The sequence below is a fragment of the Pelmatolapia mariae genome, linkage group LG9, assembly GCF_036321145.2.
Source record: "Pelmatolapia mariae isolate MD_Pm_ZW linkage group LG9, Pm_UMD_F_2, whole genome shotgun sequence".
Taxonomy (NCBI): Eukaryota; Metazoa; Chordata; class Actinopteri; order Cichliformes; family Cichlidae; genus Pelmatolapia; species Pelmatolapia mariae.
Window position 1 is genome coordinate 13,060,616 of NC_086235.1, and position 16,138 is coordinate 13,076,753.

General features: G+C 40.3%; 1 protein-coding gene across 3 annotated transcripts; it reads right to left on the reverse strand.

Moving 5' to 3' along the window:
• Positions 1-6,655: 6,655 nt before the first annotated feature.
• and1 (actinodin1) lies at positions 6,656-14,468 on the reverse strand. 3 transcript variants are annotated; one of them, XM_063483743.1, is made up of 7 exons: positions 14,118-14,468; positions 13,565-13,639; positions 10,984-11,028; positions 10,468-10,613; positions 8,757-9,146; positions 8,130-8,336; positions 6,656-8,051 (listed from the first exon to the last, which is right to left on the reverse strand). In XM_063483743.1, exons 2-7 carry the CDS (start codon positions 13,635-13,637, stop codon positions 7,077-7,079), a joined length of 1,836 nt encoding a protein of 611 aa, XP_063339813.1. In that variant the 5' UTR covers positions 13,638-13,639; positions 14,118-14,468; the 3' UTR covers positions 6,656-7,076. The 3 variants fall into 3 exon arrangements, with proteins under 3 accessions (XP_063339813.1, XP_063339812.1, XP_063339814.1); XM_063483742.1 differs by having other exon boundaries at positions 13,565-13,645; XM_063483744.1 differs by having other exon boundaries at positions 13,565-14,270; positions 14,349-14,450.
• Positions 14,469-16,138: the final 1,670 nt, after the last annotated feature.

Consider the following 16,138-nt stretch of genomic DNA (forward strand, 5'->3'; position numbering starts at 1 on the left):
CCAGAAAAGATGTAAGGGGAGACTTGGAGCACTGAGGTGAACTGTAGCAAAAACCTGACTGTACCTCTAATATAGTGCTTAATACTCTGATGTCAGATGTCTATATGTTTACACTACAATGACCCTAAAATGAGCTACAAAAAAAGTGCATTCTTAGCATGTTGTTTCATGCAAGCTACACAGCATCGACATTATGGACAAGCCTCAGGGATCCAGGCTTGCTCGATAAAGTCACTGTGCCCTCTCAGCTGAATTCTACTGATACACTTTGACTCTAATTCATGCAGATTGGTTAGGAAAACCTTAAACACCCATTTGACTATAAGTTATTGCAGTGCAAACTCAGTTTAATTATTCAGTTCAGAGTAGTTTAATGCTTCTGCAGAAATCGTGGTAACCAGCATGACTCAGATCAACACTGAGTGTTCACCCCTCATGTCTTTTTGAAACTAAAAAGAGATCATACGTCATCTTGTGCAGCTAGTTTTAAAGCATGACCCTACTCGAACATTTCAAAACAAATGGAAATGTGTTGAGGAGATTGTGCGCTCACAGTTAGCTGTCCTTGTGTGCGTGGTGAGTTCATTGATCCACTTCTGCACCTGGAAAGAACGTCTTAACTGTCTGTTCCTGCTTTGACCCTAAAATCTGAAACAGGTATTTTTGCACTTTTCTAAGTGTGGCTTTCTTCTTCTTCTGTGGTGGCAATTATGAATATGTTATGTGAGTGTAGAATAGCAAATTGAGTTGAGCTGAATGCTCCAATGTCAAAGTTAGTTCCCCATTCAGTTCAGTTCATGTGCTCTGCTGCCGACCCTGAGGCTACATAAATGGAAACATGCTGGTAAAGAATTTCACTTCATGACCAAGGCTGGAATTTAGAAGAAAAATGGAAAACATTTAAAGTGAAATGAGTTTTTAATTTGTCGTTCATATTTTATCTTCTGTGAAGATATGATCCAGTGCACTAAATGTACTTAAGACTGGACCTAACTTTAAGACAAGACATTTTTGACTTATAAGATTAAAGTACAATGTAAAATACTATTTTATTTTCCTAATGTGACCCTATTCTTTGTATGCCTACAGAATTCATCCAGCTCTTATTTTGGCTGCCACGCAGATGGCATGATAGGAAATCTTTTAACAGAGCAAAATAACCAAAGAAAAATTGAGTTTTAAAGGTGCAGCCTGTTTCTGTGGAGTCTATTTTGGCCAGATTATGCCACAATTAACTGGCTGAAGCACAGAACAGAAATGAATTAGCGCCTTTACTATGTTTTGCTGATGAGTAAATGGAAGACAGGTGTGAAGGCTAATGAGCAATCAGGAGTCCAGGTGGAGGTGAGTACATGGACACAAACATAGAGACGAAGCAAAACAGTAAACACAGGAAATGGAACAAGAGCTGAAATGAGCACACACACAGAGACAGGTCTTTGTGCGCCCGCAGCAACTCTTAAACTACATTAGGTGCTCTCAGATGTTTATGGACCATTGTTGGTGCGGCAATGTGGGAAAAGCCTGACTTTGAAATCCAGAAAGTAATTCCACCCCACAAAAACCCCACACAGAGGACATGTCTGTGGCTTTTAGATGAAACACCAGGTGCTCACACACATGTAGACAGCTAATCAGAGGGCTCTGATACAAAACAGAATTTGGGGCTATCAAGGTAACTTGAAGTTTAACCACACCAGTCCTTCTGGCCCGTCACTGAGTATCTATTAGTTTGAGAACTGATTTTAGCACTACATTGCAGTTTTTTAAGCCCTCCACGGTCTGGCCCATTTCTATATAAGCAAGATGCTGACTCCATATGAGATGTCGACGTCAGAGTAGGGAAGGCGGCCGGTGTCCTCTGACGTCTCCAACCTATTCGTAACTCGACCTCCCTGAATGTTACGATCAAGATCAGACTATTGAAGTCTATCGTCATTCCGACTGCACTGTACGCTAGCGAAACCTGGCGCTCAACAAATGCGATCACATGACGCCTGAACGTGCTTCAACAATATGGCCTGCAGCGAATTGTGAGAATTTCTTACCAGGACCGGATAACAAACAATGAGGTCCTATGAAGGCATCTGCCCTTTAGCTGATGTTGTTGGAGAAAGGCGCTTCCGCTTTGCGGGCCATATTCTACGTCTACCCCCTTATCGCCCAGCCAAGATCGCCATTACATGGTTCCCGCGCACTGGCCAGCGAAAGCAAGGCTGACCAAAGATCACATGGTGTCGAACGTTTATGGATGATCTGAAAACCGTCAACATTGCCTGGGACAAAGCCGAGGCAATCGCCGCTGACCAGCATCGATGGAGATCGTTAGCTGCCCGATGCGCCACGGCGTAGGAGGAACTAAGTGCTAAGTAAGTTGGGTGAGATCTGTTGGCATGGATTTGTGGAGGGCACTAAAGTTTGTCTAGTCAATAAAGCTGATCAAGCCTTTGCAATTGGGGTTCCATGACTTTGGAATTCCCTGCCTGAGGATCTCAGAGAGCTTTCTAACCTCTTTTAAATCTCTTCTCAAAACATATTTTATCTTTTAGTTTCCTAATGCTGATGCCATTATCAAATATTTTACGGTTTAAAAGACCCAAAAGTGCATGTGTATTGGTTTTTCCTTCGTTTTTCTTTTTCTTTTTCATTTAAAATTCTTTTCAATTTCATGGTATTTATTTAAACTTGAACTTTTCATAGCTGTTGCTTTCATTATTATTCAACACTTTGTAACTTTGTTTTGAAGAGTGTTTTATAAATTTAAGTTCAACCTTTGATGCTGAGTATTATGAAGGTGGTTCTTTTTTCACTAGGTTACATAACTATGGTAAGTTGTGCTGCAAACCTAACCTGCTCCAGAGCTAGCTATGTTCCAGATTAGAAATCAATAGATTTGAAATCATTGCTAATAAATTATTCATAAAATTGCAAAATCACTACTAGAAGATTTCTTGGACTTCGCACATTGGTGCATGGATGGATAATTTGATTGCCCTACATGGATTAGTAGAGCAGTCCATGTCTGTTATATTGCTGCCAACCCCAACATCACTCATATCACATCTCATTTTTATTTCTTCACCTGTGTGAAGAATAGTCCTTTTGTGCGTTGGACACTGACACTAAAAATCTAAATTGCTTTGGAATAATCCGCAAGTAAAGATCAATGTTGTTGTGACAGAAGCCACAGGGAAATATGAAAAAAGGTTTATTTTTTCAGTGTTGACCTCTCAGAACATCCAAGCTGCATCTAATATTTTCAAGATAAACTGTGCATGTGTCTATTTTGATATTATCACATAGTTAATTTCATAGAAGCACAATATCCTTAGGATGGGAAAAAAAAATCAGATAAAGCGGAGGACACGCAGACGATAACCAGCCCTGTGAATAAACAGTAAGTTACAGACATGACCTCACTTCCAGAGGAAAGTTAGTCAGAGCAGATTTACGACGCTGGCTTTGAATGAGCAATGAATGATTTCTAACTGGCAGACAATTAAGAAATAGTTCAAAGAGGAGTACGAATTAGCTTGATGACGGCAGAATAATTAAAGGACTCTGGTTTAGTCTGTACTGCGTTTCATTGGACAGGATTTTTTTCTACTAAGATGGTCACTGAGACAGTGAGTCATGTTGTAGCTTTGCATGTTTCACTATCTACATGATGCATCTTCTCCTCCTCCTGCTGCTTCCTCTCTTTAAGGATAATAATAAATGAAAATAAATTCTGCTCTGTTCACTCATGATGCTAAGCCCATCCCTTGAACACAGGTTGTTTTGAACATGCAATAGCTCACTTAATGGTTAAAGTCCTCCACAGTAAATGAGCAATGCCAAGGAGGATGATCTTCTGGAGCTCTTGTATTTATATTATTATATTAAAATATTTTGTTGGGACTTTGTTGTTGTGGTCTTCCACCCTTTATTGACCAAACCTAAAGCAAAAATTGAGAAACCTAAGTGTGCGGATGTGGTCACTTAAGTTTCTGAATGGCATAACTTGAGAACGAAGCAACGTAGGAGCTTCATATTGATGCCATAGGTGTATCTACTAAAAAGTTGGAATCTCAGTGACCTTGACCTCAAGGTTAGAGGTCAAGTTTTCTGAAAAAATCTTCTGAATGCAATAACTCGTGAACATACTTTGAAAATCCAGATTCTTTGCTCCTTAACTCATTTGTTGTCTTGTTCGCGTTGGGTGGATTTAGTAGAAAAGGAGCTTTGATTTGTTATCAGTACCTGGATTTCTGGTCCAGTTATTTTATAGTTTCTCGGATGTCTTTAGTTAAGACATAAAAGGTCAAGTTATTTTAGGTGAAGCATTTTACTCGCTGCACAGCTGTGAATCCACTCAGCAGGAGAAGACTGAAGATGTGCCGATGTGACAGGATTTTTTTTTTCCCCACTCTTTTATATTTCACAAAATAGAGTCAAAATTTTACTCTGAAAAGAACGTAATTAATTTGTAGTGATGCAAATTGTGTTTTTCTTCCCACAGCACCTCTGTTTTGTTAGATAAAACATTTTTAAAACTTTTGAGTTGATTTTCCATTTTTTAGAAGCTCTCCTGTCAGTTTTTTTTCATGTTTTTATCTCAGCTACTCAAAAAACTGAGCCAATATTTGTAACTCTGAGGATAGAAGACAGCTTCTTGTTTTACTTCCTACTGCTTTTCTCTTAATGTTTATTCATCAGGCTAAATGCAATCACATTTCAACTAAAACTTCCCACTTCATTTAATTTATTTTTTAACTGTGTCCACACAGTCCACAGTAAATAAGTATTCCAAAAAAGAGGCTGATCCAGCTTTATCATTTTCTTCTACTCATACCTGACAGTGAATCATCCGACGCATATTACAAGTCTATGATATGTTGCTTCCAGATTTAGGTCCTCATTCTTCATTCCACTCTTAGAAAATTACCTAACCAGTCTTTACAACGATCATCCAGTGAATCAGGTCTATCTTTGCTTTTGTTGTTTGACAATGTTCCTCCTTTTCAAATCTATAAATGCACCTACCCTGCTGGATCCCTTTTACAACCATCCTTCTTTTAATTAACACCAATATGTGATTTTATTACCTAATTAAAACAAAACAAATCCTGCATACCCTTCGTCCTTTTGTTTGCAACTGAATGGTAAAGTTTTCAGCTGAGCTTTGAGGCCTACAAGAGCTTCACTCCAGTCTGCTGAAGGCATGTGGTGCTAATGTGTTTGACGGCTCCTGGATCAATGAAAGCCAGGCCTCTCACCATCCTCTTGCTGTGTCTTTTGGCGCTAACTGAGAGATCCAGCATGGAAAACAATGGAGTCAGAGTTTGGATAAGAGTAGAGCAGAAGAAACCTCAAATTTAAAAAAAGAAAAAAGCGTCAGTCCTCACTTAGAGGAAGCGCAAGTACTGACCGACTCGACCAACATAAAAATAATCTAGTTTAGGACATATGAATAAGTAAATTTAGGAAAGTGATTACAGTTCTTTTGACACTGCACGCACAGCACTGGAAACTACAGCAAGTTGAATGACAGTTGCGATTGTTTGGTGTGAATCATGCAGTTCTTTCCTGCATGACTGTAACACTGCTGGAAGTGTAGTACAGCTCTGTCTCCTTGTGCCTTCATTTACAACAACAGTTCACACTCCAGCGTGAGTGTTCATATGCTCACGCACTCAGTGTCAGGTCGCTCAGTCATCTGATGGTTTCTACTACACCGGCCACCATCAGTGCTTACCGGGGGTTTTAGCATGCTGCTGCTGCATAAATAGGAGAGACTGATTAAACAATGTGCCACAGCTGTGCCACTCAGTCTCTGATTGGCACTGAACCCTGAATCTCCTGTTCCACCTCTACTGCCCACAGCTGAGCCAAAACCACACCCCACCACCACAGCAATAGCAAAACCACATTTTTGACAAAACCAACAAGCACATTCCTAAAATAAATTCTGTTTCGTGGAACAGCTGAACTCTTTTTCCTCCTTCACAGCAGGTGTTGGGCCCCGAACATTTGGTGTACACCATGTAGTATACAGTACTCCCATAGGTTTTTTGGTTTTTAAAAGAAGACTATTAAAATCCCATGTGAGTGTTTCTCAAAAGGCAATGAGATGCATGAATTAACAGTGTTAATGGTAAACACTCGTTTGTAGTATTTTCTACTTGACTGGAGCATTCAAACTGCTTTATACAACAGTCCTCATTCAAGCATTTTTTTTCTTTCCAAGTTCTTTCTGTTTCACATTCACAGTCCAATAAAAAATTCAGAAAAAAACCTAAGGGTTGCACACTAACGATACTTTACTTTGGCATGCAGACTGGGGCAGCCAGGGATTAAACCACCAACCTTCCAATTAGTGGATGACGTGAGCTACAGCCACCCCTGTGTGTTAATGAGAGAGAGAAAGGGGATAGTTGACAAAAGAAATTTACACTTTTTGCATTTACTTAAGGGCATCAGTAGAAATAATAATAATTTTACACTAAATGATAAACCCTATAGTCTGTGTAAGTGAAGTATATTTAGTTTCGTACACGGGATGTGAGTGCAAATTGTCATTATAGTAGCTAGTCAGTATGTCAAGGTGCAGTAAAACGCAAAAAAACAAATCAAAACCAACAAACATATTTCTGTATTTTTTATTAGAACAATTAAAATGAAAAAAATGACAATCCATCTGTGTCAAAAAGCAATAAACAATATTTCATTTTAAAAATAATGCACAGATACAGAAGCAAAGCTGAGAGCTGCGAGGTCATTACACACTTGAAAGCACAGAGGAGAGTTTAAGGTAGAAAGTAAAAAGCAATAAATCAAAGCATCAGGCCCGAAGCAACTGAAGTTATAGGAAGGCGTTCCAGGAAAGTTTTTAGCAGGCTCCCAAAGCAAGAAGCCGTGTTTGGGATGTACATGCATGTACTTGCTCTCTGGGTCCATCAAATTCACCTGTGTCCCACCTCTGGTCCAAATAGAACTGGTTTCTCGGGGCATGAGGCGTTCAAGGGCTGAACTACAGGAACGCATGGGACTGTGCATTCATGTCCATCTGCATGCTTTTGTGCGTGTTAGCCTGTTTACTTCTTGCGGTAGTTGTCTGCATAAGCTCTGTGATCATCCTGCCTGGGATACTGGTCTCCATAGCGCCTCAGTATGTCCTGGAGGCTGGGCATGCCCTGTGAGATAGGCTGGTAGGGTGTGTGAGATTCCTCCTGGCCGCTCTGGTAGGGCTCTGCTTCATACTGGTCCTGATTAACCTGCTCTCTCTCGGCTGCCGTCTGGCTGTGGTCCTCCGCTGCATGACGTTCAGGCTGGCTTTGAGGCTGCTCGGTCTCATAGCGACGCAGGCGGCAGTCACGGTCATACTCGGGGTCACAGTGTGGGTTTTCAGGCTCCAGGACGCCGTTGCGGGTGCCGTCAGAATTCAGGTGGGGCTCATAGGCCTCAGCAGGGTAAGGGATGCGACGTTGTACTCCAGAGCGAGGTGCGCTGGGCTTCACGGGATAGCATTCACGGTCATAGCCAATGAAACAGTCGTAGCCCTCCTTGGTTTTGCCTGGGGGACCCAGAGGGTGGCGTTCCTCCTGGGCAGGTTCCTCATAACTGGGATAGGAATAAGGGTGCTGCTGCCTGGGGGAGGGAGGGGTGTGCCGGTGCATAGCGCCTGCTGCATCACGCATAGCAGAATAAGGATCGTTGGAGTTTGACTCAGAAGCAGCCCCCATACGTGGAGCATATGGGTCATTAGCGTGAGCTTGGGCCATGTATTGGCGCAGTATAGCAAAGAGATCAGTAGCTGGAGGAGAAGCTGGGGCACTGGCCTGGCGATACATAGCATAAGGATCAGTGACTCTGTTAACATTAGAATAAGAATCCCTATGCATGGAATAGGGGTCATACTGCTCAGCAGGAGGGGCAGCACGGATGGCAGCGGCCTGATCTCTCTCGTTACTTTTGTATGACTCTGGAGGAGTGGAAAATCTGGTGGCGGTAAGAGGGTTGCAACCATCTTCAAAAAGAGGATTGCAGGATCCTGGTGCAGCTTGGGGAGCCTGGAGGGATAGAGTAAAATTAAAATATAGCAATGCAGAAAGCTGTTGAAGGAAATTAGTATGACGAATAAGACGTACCGTACTGGAGGCAGAATAGGCATTCATGTAAAGACCAGCAGGAGCTTTCTGTACCATTTTGCAGGCAGGATCTTTCTTGGGGTCACAGCCAAGGTGGGCATATGATGGACGGGACCCACCAGAATACCCATAAGCAGCTTTCAGATGGTACTGCAGACACTCCACATCATCAGAGCCACAGATCCGCAGCAACTCTGCCTTCTGCTCCTGAAGCACGAGAAACAAGGATCCATATTATGAGATGGGTGCAATTTATTCTCATCGAAAATATTTGTAAGCAATTAAATTATTGCTCCTGCTGAATGCATCCATCTTGAGCAACAAATATAGATATAAGTTTGCAAATCTTACCCATAGGAGCTTTCAGATGCACCACTCCCCAGCAGTCTAAGGTTCTATTATCTAATAATAACATAAGTTTTAACAAGAACTCTAAATTCTAAATAAAGAACTCTAAAAACTCTCTAAATAACCTTAAATTTAAACAATAATCAGTTTTTCAGTTGTAAACAGTTTAAAAAACTGTGATATTTTGTATGGCATGATACAAAACTTGCAATGAATAATTAATTAATTAAAATACAGTAAATATACATGTATACTATGCACAAAAATACTATAGCATACCATGGTCAGGAAAGGCATCGTGGACGGAGAGTAGTAGTAGTACCCTGACTGAGGGTCCTTGGCTGGAGCAGCAGAGTGGACGTACTGAGGAGCAGGGGTGGCAGCCGGGAGCACCAATGGCTTGTAAGGGCTCTTTCCCTGGACTAAAGCCATGTACATGCAGTAGGGGTCCTTGGTGGGGTCACAGGTTTTTACTGGGGCAGGTTTGGGGGGTTCCGCTTTAGGACTGGCCCTGCTGGTGTAGGAAGCCACGCAGTTGGGATCTTCAGTATCGGAGCAGGATTTGTAAACATCTCCCAGGTGTCTCAAGTAGGCCTTGTAGGAGCGATGTCCCTCAGCACGGTTCTTGTTCTGGAGGTAGGCGAGGAAGATGCGATCCATCTCCTGAATCTGAAGGGAGTAAGGGTTTATTGTTTTTTCACTGATCTGATGACATGTAACATCAATAAAAGTAAAAGACTTCTCAGAGAACCACCACTCTCTAAACATCCAGTTTTACAAGGAGGCGCTCAGAAGATGGCTCAGAAAGAAACTATCTCTGGCCGAAATTATAAACTCTGTGTGGTCAACATTTGTACTCTGGCAATTTTAATTATGCTTTTTTAATATAAGAGTATGAGACTGTAAAACAGCAGTAATAACCAGCTTCTTCCTATTCATAAACACGACTGTCCTCCTAGCCTCTGTTTTTGAAAACTGGTGCTATCAAGGGAGTAACTGACCAATCAGAATACATTAGCAGAACGCTAGCTTTTTATTGGTAACCCTGTTTTATTGATTTTTATGTTGACATTTAAGAGAAATTTAATTTTTGTTTGTTTCTTTTGTTTTATTGTGTTTTGTAGCAGGTGTGAACCTTCTGGTGAAAGAAGCTGGACAGGCCTCTGTAGATCTGGTGCCAGCTGTCCTTTAAAAGGACATTTGATTGTGTGTGCTTTAATTCCTGTTTGATAAAACTCACTCCGTCAAGTTTTCCCAGCAGAAAATCACGCAACTTTTCAAACTACTCCTGATTTTACTGGCTCATTAACTTTATATGTGAGAGTTGTTAGTGATATATTCAGGTTTAGGATGATTATAATATTTGTGACTTCTCAGTGACTCCACTCGTTTTTCCTGAATCCAAATTCCGAGTCCTTCCTTGCCCCCTTGTCATGTCTAAAAAACAAGGGCAGCAACAATAAATCAAAGCAGTGAAGCTGAAAGAAACCAAAAACTGTGCTAAAAGGTGCTAAAACAGTACTTTCAGCTTTTATTACATCCAGTCACATTATAATTTATGGTTTGGTCACTGCAAAAGACTCAAGCCTGTAATACCTAGTGTATCACATTTGATACATACAGTTTTTGTGAGTTATGGCAACTTCTACATCATCAGCATGATTTTTTCCCCCACACAAAAAACCTAAATAAACTGCACAACACATTTTTAAGCAATACATTGAAAAACAAATGCCAGATTTGGCAAATATAATACAAATAAACTGACATGTACATTAATATATTAAAAATCCATCCATTTCATGGTTCAGGCTTTAAAGGGTTAATATAAAAACATTAATTAGAGCAGCTTTAAATATAAGAGAACCAATCATCTCATTAACAACTTGTCAATACTAAAGAGTTTTGTTTCATATTAAACAGTTGAAGTGTTACATGGAAACTTTCATTTCATGACACAGTTAATGTCGAAAACAAAGCGTTCACTCACTGCCTCCTGGTTGCCGTTGTCAGTAAAGTACTTGTACCATGCCCAGAAGTCAGAGTGCTGTTTGTACCAGCTGATGTTCCTGCGGTTGCGGATCAGCCTCCTGTGTGCTGCTGCAGTAGACGCCTTCTCCTGGATGCTTTCCCCCGCTGAGGGCAGGAGATGAGGGAAAAAAACGAAGACACTGCCGATCCAAAGGCTTCCACTTTCACACTGAATATCATATTCAAGGACTTTCTAGTGACTTTTAAAGTTTCCAACAAAACATTCAAGGACTCAAACCCCTTTTTTTTTTGTATTCGCTAGAAAACGGCTTCCATCTCACATTAGCTCTCAATCACAGGGTCAAGTGTTGAAGCTACACAGAAGCCAGGTGAGGTGGAAGTCATAAATCTGTGTTTACTTTCCAATCACAAACCTCTTGCATGGACAAACTTTTCAAAAACCCGGTCACCATGCACTCTTTAGAAACAAACACACATGTTGAAGTATCTTTAAAGGTAAAAACCACATACTTACCATCTCCTCTGGGCTTTTGCACAATTGGTCCAGCAGACAAGAATGCTGCAAACAGAGAAAAGCAAAAACAGATGTTGCTGAAGTCAAAATTGCTGATTCTTTCTAATCTAATTTGTCTGTAATATCCAAGCGATAACATGACATTAAACCTCAAATGCTTACGGGCTGATAGTTTTCATTAAATAGGGCTGGGGTAATTGGCACTGCCTGAAGCACTGGTTACTGCAGTTCTTTGTAGATTTTTATAGGGGCGCCTGTAACACGGAGCCCCATGCTGTGCTTTCAAAGGGCTGTGTATATCTGTATGCACATACATGCACACGTGTGCACAGTTTGACCCCCTCACAGTCGAAGGAACAGCAGATTCAGCTCTGCTCCGGGTTCCTTTCATCTCCGCAGGGAGAAGGTGTTAATCCCTCACAGAAGGGGAGGAAGAGGAGAAGGAGGAAGAAGAAGAGAGGAACAGATGACAGCCTTAAAAAGATCCACAGGGGATAAATCAAGGTTACGTGGCATGTGTTTTAAGTGGAAAAAAACATTAATCTCTTGATTTTTCTTCTTCTTTTCTTCTTTTTTAAAGTTTGGATTGGAAGAATGGATATGCACTGTCGCTTTTGAGGTTAAACTAAAGGTATGGATCCTAAAGTACACAACAGAATTAAAGGAGAAGGTGGGAAGGTGACCCAAGGTGATGTTTAGGAGGAGGAGGAGGAGGGTGGGCTGAATGATGCTGCCTCAGTATATCCACTCTATTTCTCTCTTTCTTTCTTTTAACAAGCCTGTAAAAAATGGCTGGCACATCTGGAAACAGCAGCACTTTAAGAGGGCATAGAGGAGGTGATGCTGACAGGTAATAATTTTTTTACTGATCAAAGTAACTCCTCCTCTTCCTCGTTACTGTATTTCCCCCCCTTTATCCATCAGGGAGCATAACTTTTAAAACCAATTTTAAAAGAAAGCATGTCAATCAAGTCGAGAGAGAACTGGAAACAGGTGGTAGGGGAACAACCTGTCTCCATGTTGCAACATCGCTGGTGATATATGAGCATCACAGACGTGTTATAGAGCCGCATGATGATATATGCGAAACCCAGTGCTCATGAACTCATCAGACGTACTGCAACTAAACTTTAGCTTTAACAAACTGAACCTTGAAATGAAGCAATAGCTCAAGGCAAACACATTTTAAGGAGGCTCGAACAATCAAAGGAAAGTTGGAAAAATAAGCTGCTAAACTGATTCACAAAATCAAAAATGTCGTAAGTCTAAAAGTTAGATCCTCTGGCTCTGAATAGCTTTATTAGTATCACGCTGATCTATAGCCAGCTGTGTGCTTTTAATGGTTTAAAATAACTGCATGTCAACCTAAATGCAAAAGGTAAAATCTCTGATTTATGAATATTTTCTTTTTTAAAAAACAGACAGAAAGAAAGTCACTCATCACTGCTGTGTCCCTGCTAACATTAAGAAATAATGGCTGACATTCGTCATCAATGTGGACTTGAATGACTCATTCTTGCCGTAAAGTCTACCCTTCACCTAACGATTTACTCTTCCATCATTCAGTTTTTCAACTTGTAAAACTGGAAACATGCTTTTATGTCATCATTGTTCTTTTGTTCTACCCATCAGTTGGGACATGAATGGACTCTTATTTGCTCAAGGACTGTATTTAAGAACAGATTTGCAGTGCGAGAAGTGAGCATTCACCGGAAACTGCAGTCTTTCAGCGATGTTTTCTCACTTTAAATGGCACCATCTCAGCACTGAAGACTTTTGGGGAGTGTGCTTATCTTTCAGAGTATCCGCGTGTCATAGAGGCACCGTGTTTTACAGGTACCTTTGCTTTAAAGAGGAGCTAGAAAAGTAGTTGCTGAAGACTGTTTGAATAAGATGAATTTAGACAGATTTTAAATTAGTTATAGCTTTGTATGAATGAATTTCAGTATTAGATAAGAGTTTAAGATATTGATCAATTTTGTTCTGGTGAAAGATACGATGGGTTGCTGGTTTTGGAATGTGAGGTTTTAGTGCTTTTGTGCCTTTAATACAATTTCAAAGTGATTATCTTTAGGTTTGGGGTTGCATGTAAGACATCTGATGACATTATCTCAGACTTTGTTGGGGAAAAAAACCCCTCAAGTTTGATGAAGAATGTATATAATATAAATAAAAGGAAAAAGCTCCATCTTTTCACCACTAACACATTTTCATTTGAGATCCTAATACTGTCACCGATCTTGGAATGCACCCATAAAGTAGACTAACCTCCAAACTCGTGGAGATCTTGGAGCTTTGCTGTTATGATTCTTGCAAATATTTTTTTTAATAATTCTTTCATTTATTGGGCTACTAATTTTGCATCTTCTGATTGTGTTATTGTGATTGTTTCTTCCAATAGAGATTTTAATCTGCAGTAACATTTTATATGAATATATTTACACTGTGGGATTACAAATCAACATTATAGTTTAGCTACCTGTCATGATCTCCATAATTCGCTATAATATAATGTATAGCTGACATTCTGGCCTTGTTATTTGACGCTGTCTGTAATGTCCCATGTCTGCTGGATACTCACCAGGCAGCAGCATCACAGCCAGCATAATGGTGATCAACACACCGGAGAAACTGGTCCATCTTCTTTCAGCCATGACTGGACCTCAACAAAAACACAATCTTGAAAACCACTGTCACTTTGATCCTTTCTGTGCCTGTACCTGTTTGACACTGATGCAAAATCCTTTTTTTCACATATACTTTGAACACTGGCTCCAAAAATAAGGTGCAACCAACCATAGTAGTAATATTTCAGCCACTAGTCACTATTTTCCCCACAAAGATGCATTTTAAAGCTCAAAAATAACTTTACAAAACTTTTAAAACTCTATGAAAAGTCTCAACTTGAATTACAGTTGGAGAAGTGACCTCTGCCTGCAGCTTGGATTTGAACTCTTGAAACAAACATGTTGCCACAACGGCTCCTGGCTGGGTTCAATTTACTGGTTTGTCATAGTAAAACGGAACCAGGGTTTTTTTCAGCAGACAAACTTCACCTTAGCCTGAATTTTAAGCCTCGGAAAGTACCTGATTCTACTAAAAGTAAACACAGACTGCACTGTTTGGTCTCTTACCTGCGGTTGTTTGACTTCAGGGTTTCCTTCCAGAGGATCCAAAGTGGACTCGGATGAAGCTCGGTCCACCAGGTGTGTACGTGGGAGGTGTTTGTGCGCGTGTTAGGGACTCCTTGTACACCCTGCTCCTTGCAGCTCTTCTTACAGACTGATCTGACAAAAGGATCCAGCAACGTTTTAAAGTGAGCCCATCATCTCTGACACACACTAAAAAAGGCTCAGCAGGATTACCTGAGGGGGGTCAAGGGCCACCCCAAGAAGATGCCTGATTGGCTGAAACTTCCAGCCAATTGGAGGCACCGTAATTAAAGACAGAAAAGCAGAGACGGTGGGAGAGCTAGGAGTAAAGATGAAGACGTGGAGTATTGGGTGAAAAGAAGAAACCTCAAGTTGTTAATTTAAGCAACTTCACGATTGGTTGTTTAATTATATTAAATGTAAGAAATCACATCTGTTTCTGCAACATCTGCAACAATAACTCATGTAAAGTAAAATAAAGACCACAGAGGAGGCAGAGGAAAGACACAGGGCTGTAAAATAAAGGGGCGCTGAGGTGCCACATAAGCACTTCTCAGAGACCTCAATGAGGGCCAAACCACAGCTTCTGTCTGAACACACACAACATGCAAGCACAGCTGGTCCACACATGAGGAATTTGATAATCTACAGTTTCCTCCTGAGTTTAACTGTGTTCAGGCATGCCAGCCACGTAAGACACACACAGGTACATAAACATGCACACAATGATTTTAGCAGAAAAACTATGTATCTGAGATATATGATGCAATATCACCACATCTGACTATATAAGCCTATAATTCATTTAGGCCATTCAGTAATGTTATCAGGTTTATGTCCAGAACAGCTGCAGAGGGGTTTTATTGTTTTTGGTTCTTTTACTGAAAATATTTTTGACACTAAATGTAATTTAATTTAAAACAAATATGACTTTTAAGAGAAAATCAGTTTTAAACATTGTCTTATTCCAGAAAGAGAATACGTTTAACATTTATGGAAGTATAAGAATTTGAACACGATGCTTAAATGATTGATTGTGAAATAGCTAAAGACTGAACTACAGTTAGAGGATTTTGAATAGCTTGAGTTGTTTTAGGTTGGTCACTATTAGAGCGTTGCTTCAATTCATTTTGGGTTGAGATCTGGAGTTTGACTGGACCATTGCAACACTTTTTCTTTTTTCCAAACATTCTGATGGAGATTTGCTTCTGTGCTTGGGATCATTGCCCCATTGCATGGCCTAAATTGGGCCAAATGTTAGCTGTCAGACTTGTGGCCTTACTTCTGACTCTAGAGCACTTTGATATACAGAGAATTTCACCATCAGCCTAACGGGTTTAAGTTATCCAGGTCCTTTGCCTGCAAAACAAGCCCAAATCATTAGCCCTCAAACAAAGTGCTTAACAGCTGGTATGAGGTGTTAGTGCATAACGTCCAAACATCTCCAACATAGTTTTGCCTGTCCAAACGGCATTGTTTCAGACTTTAAGGTTTGTTCCACTGAATTTTTGCAAACCTAAGCTGTGCTGCCATAACATTACAAATGTTATTTTATTGGCAGTATCACCTGTGTAATTGTCATTTTTACAATAAAACACTAAATCTTTCACATGCATTTACTGTATATCTCATTCATCTGCCATGCAGAAGAGCTTTCTTTTAGTAACCTTAGTGTTTGACCTCATTGGTTTTAATCTGACGTTAAATTGTAAAATGTTTCCTGTAGCAGGTTTTCCACTTGATGACCTGTTGTAGTCTGGAACTTTCCATAATCCGAGGCCTATACTATGACCAGATTCTTTTGTCAAAATCTGCCTTTAGTAAAGTAAAATTAAACTTTTTATGAAGCATTGGTAAATACTCTTGACAGCATGCTACTTGTAAATTATAACATACAAATGTCATTATTTTCTTGATCCTGTACAGAATGTAAATCTTTCCATCCACCTGTTGTTAAAGCCTCACCACAGATTTTCAGTTGCATTAAGATTTGGAGTTTTCCT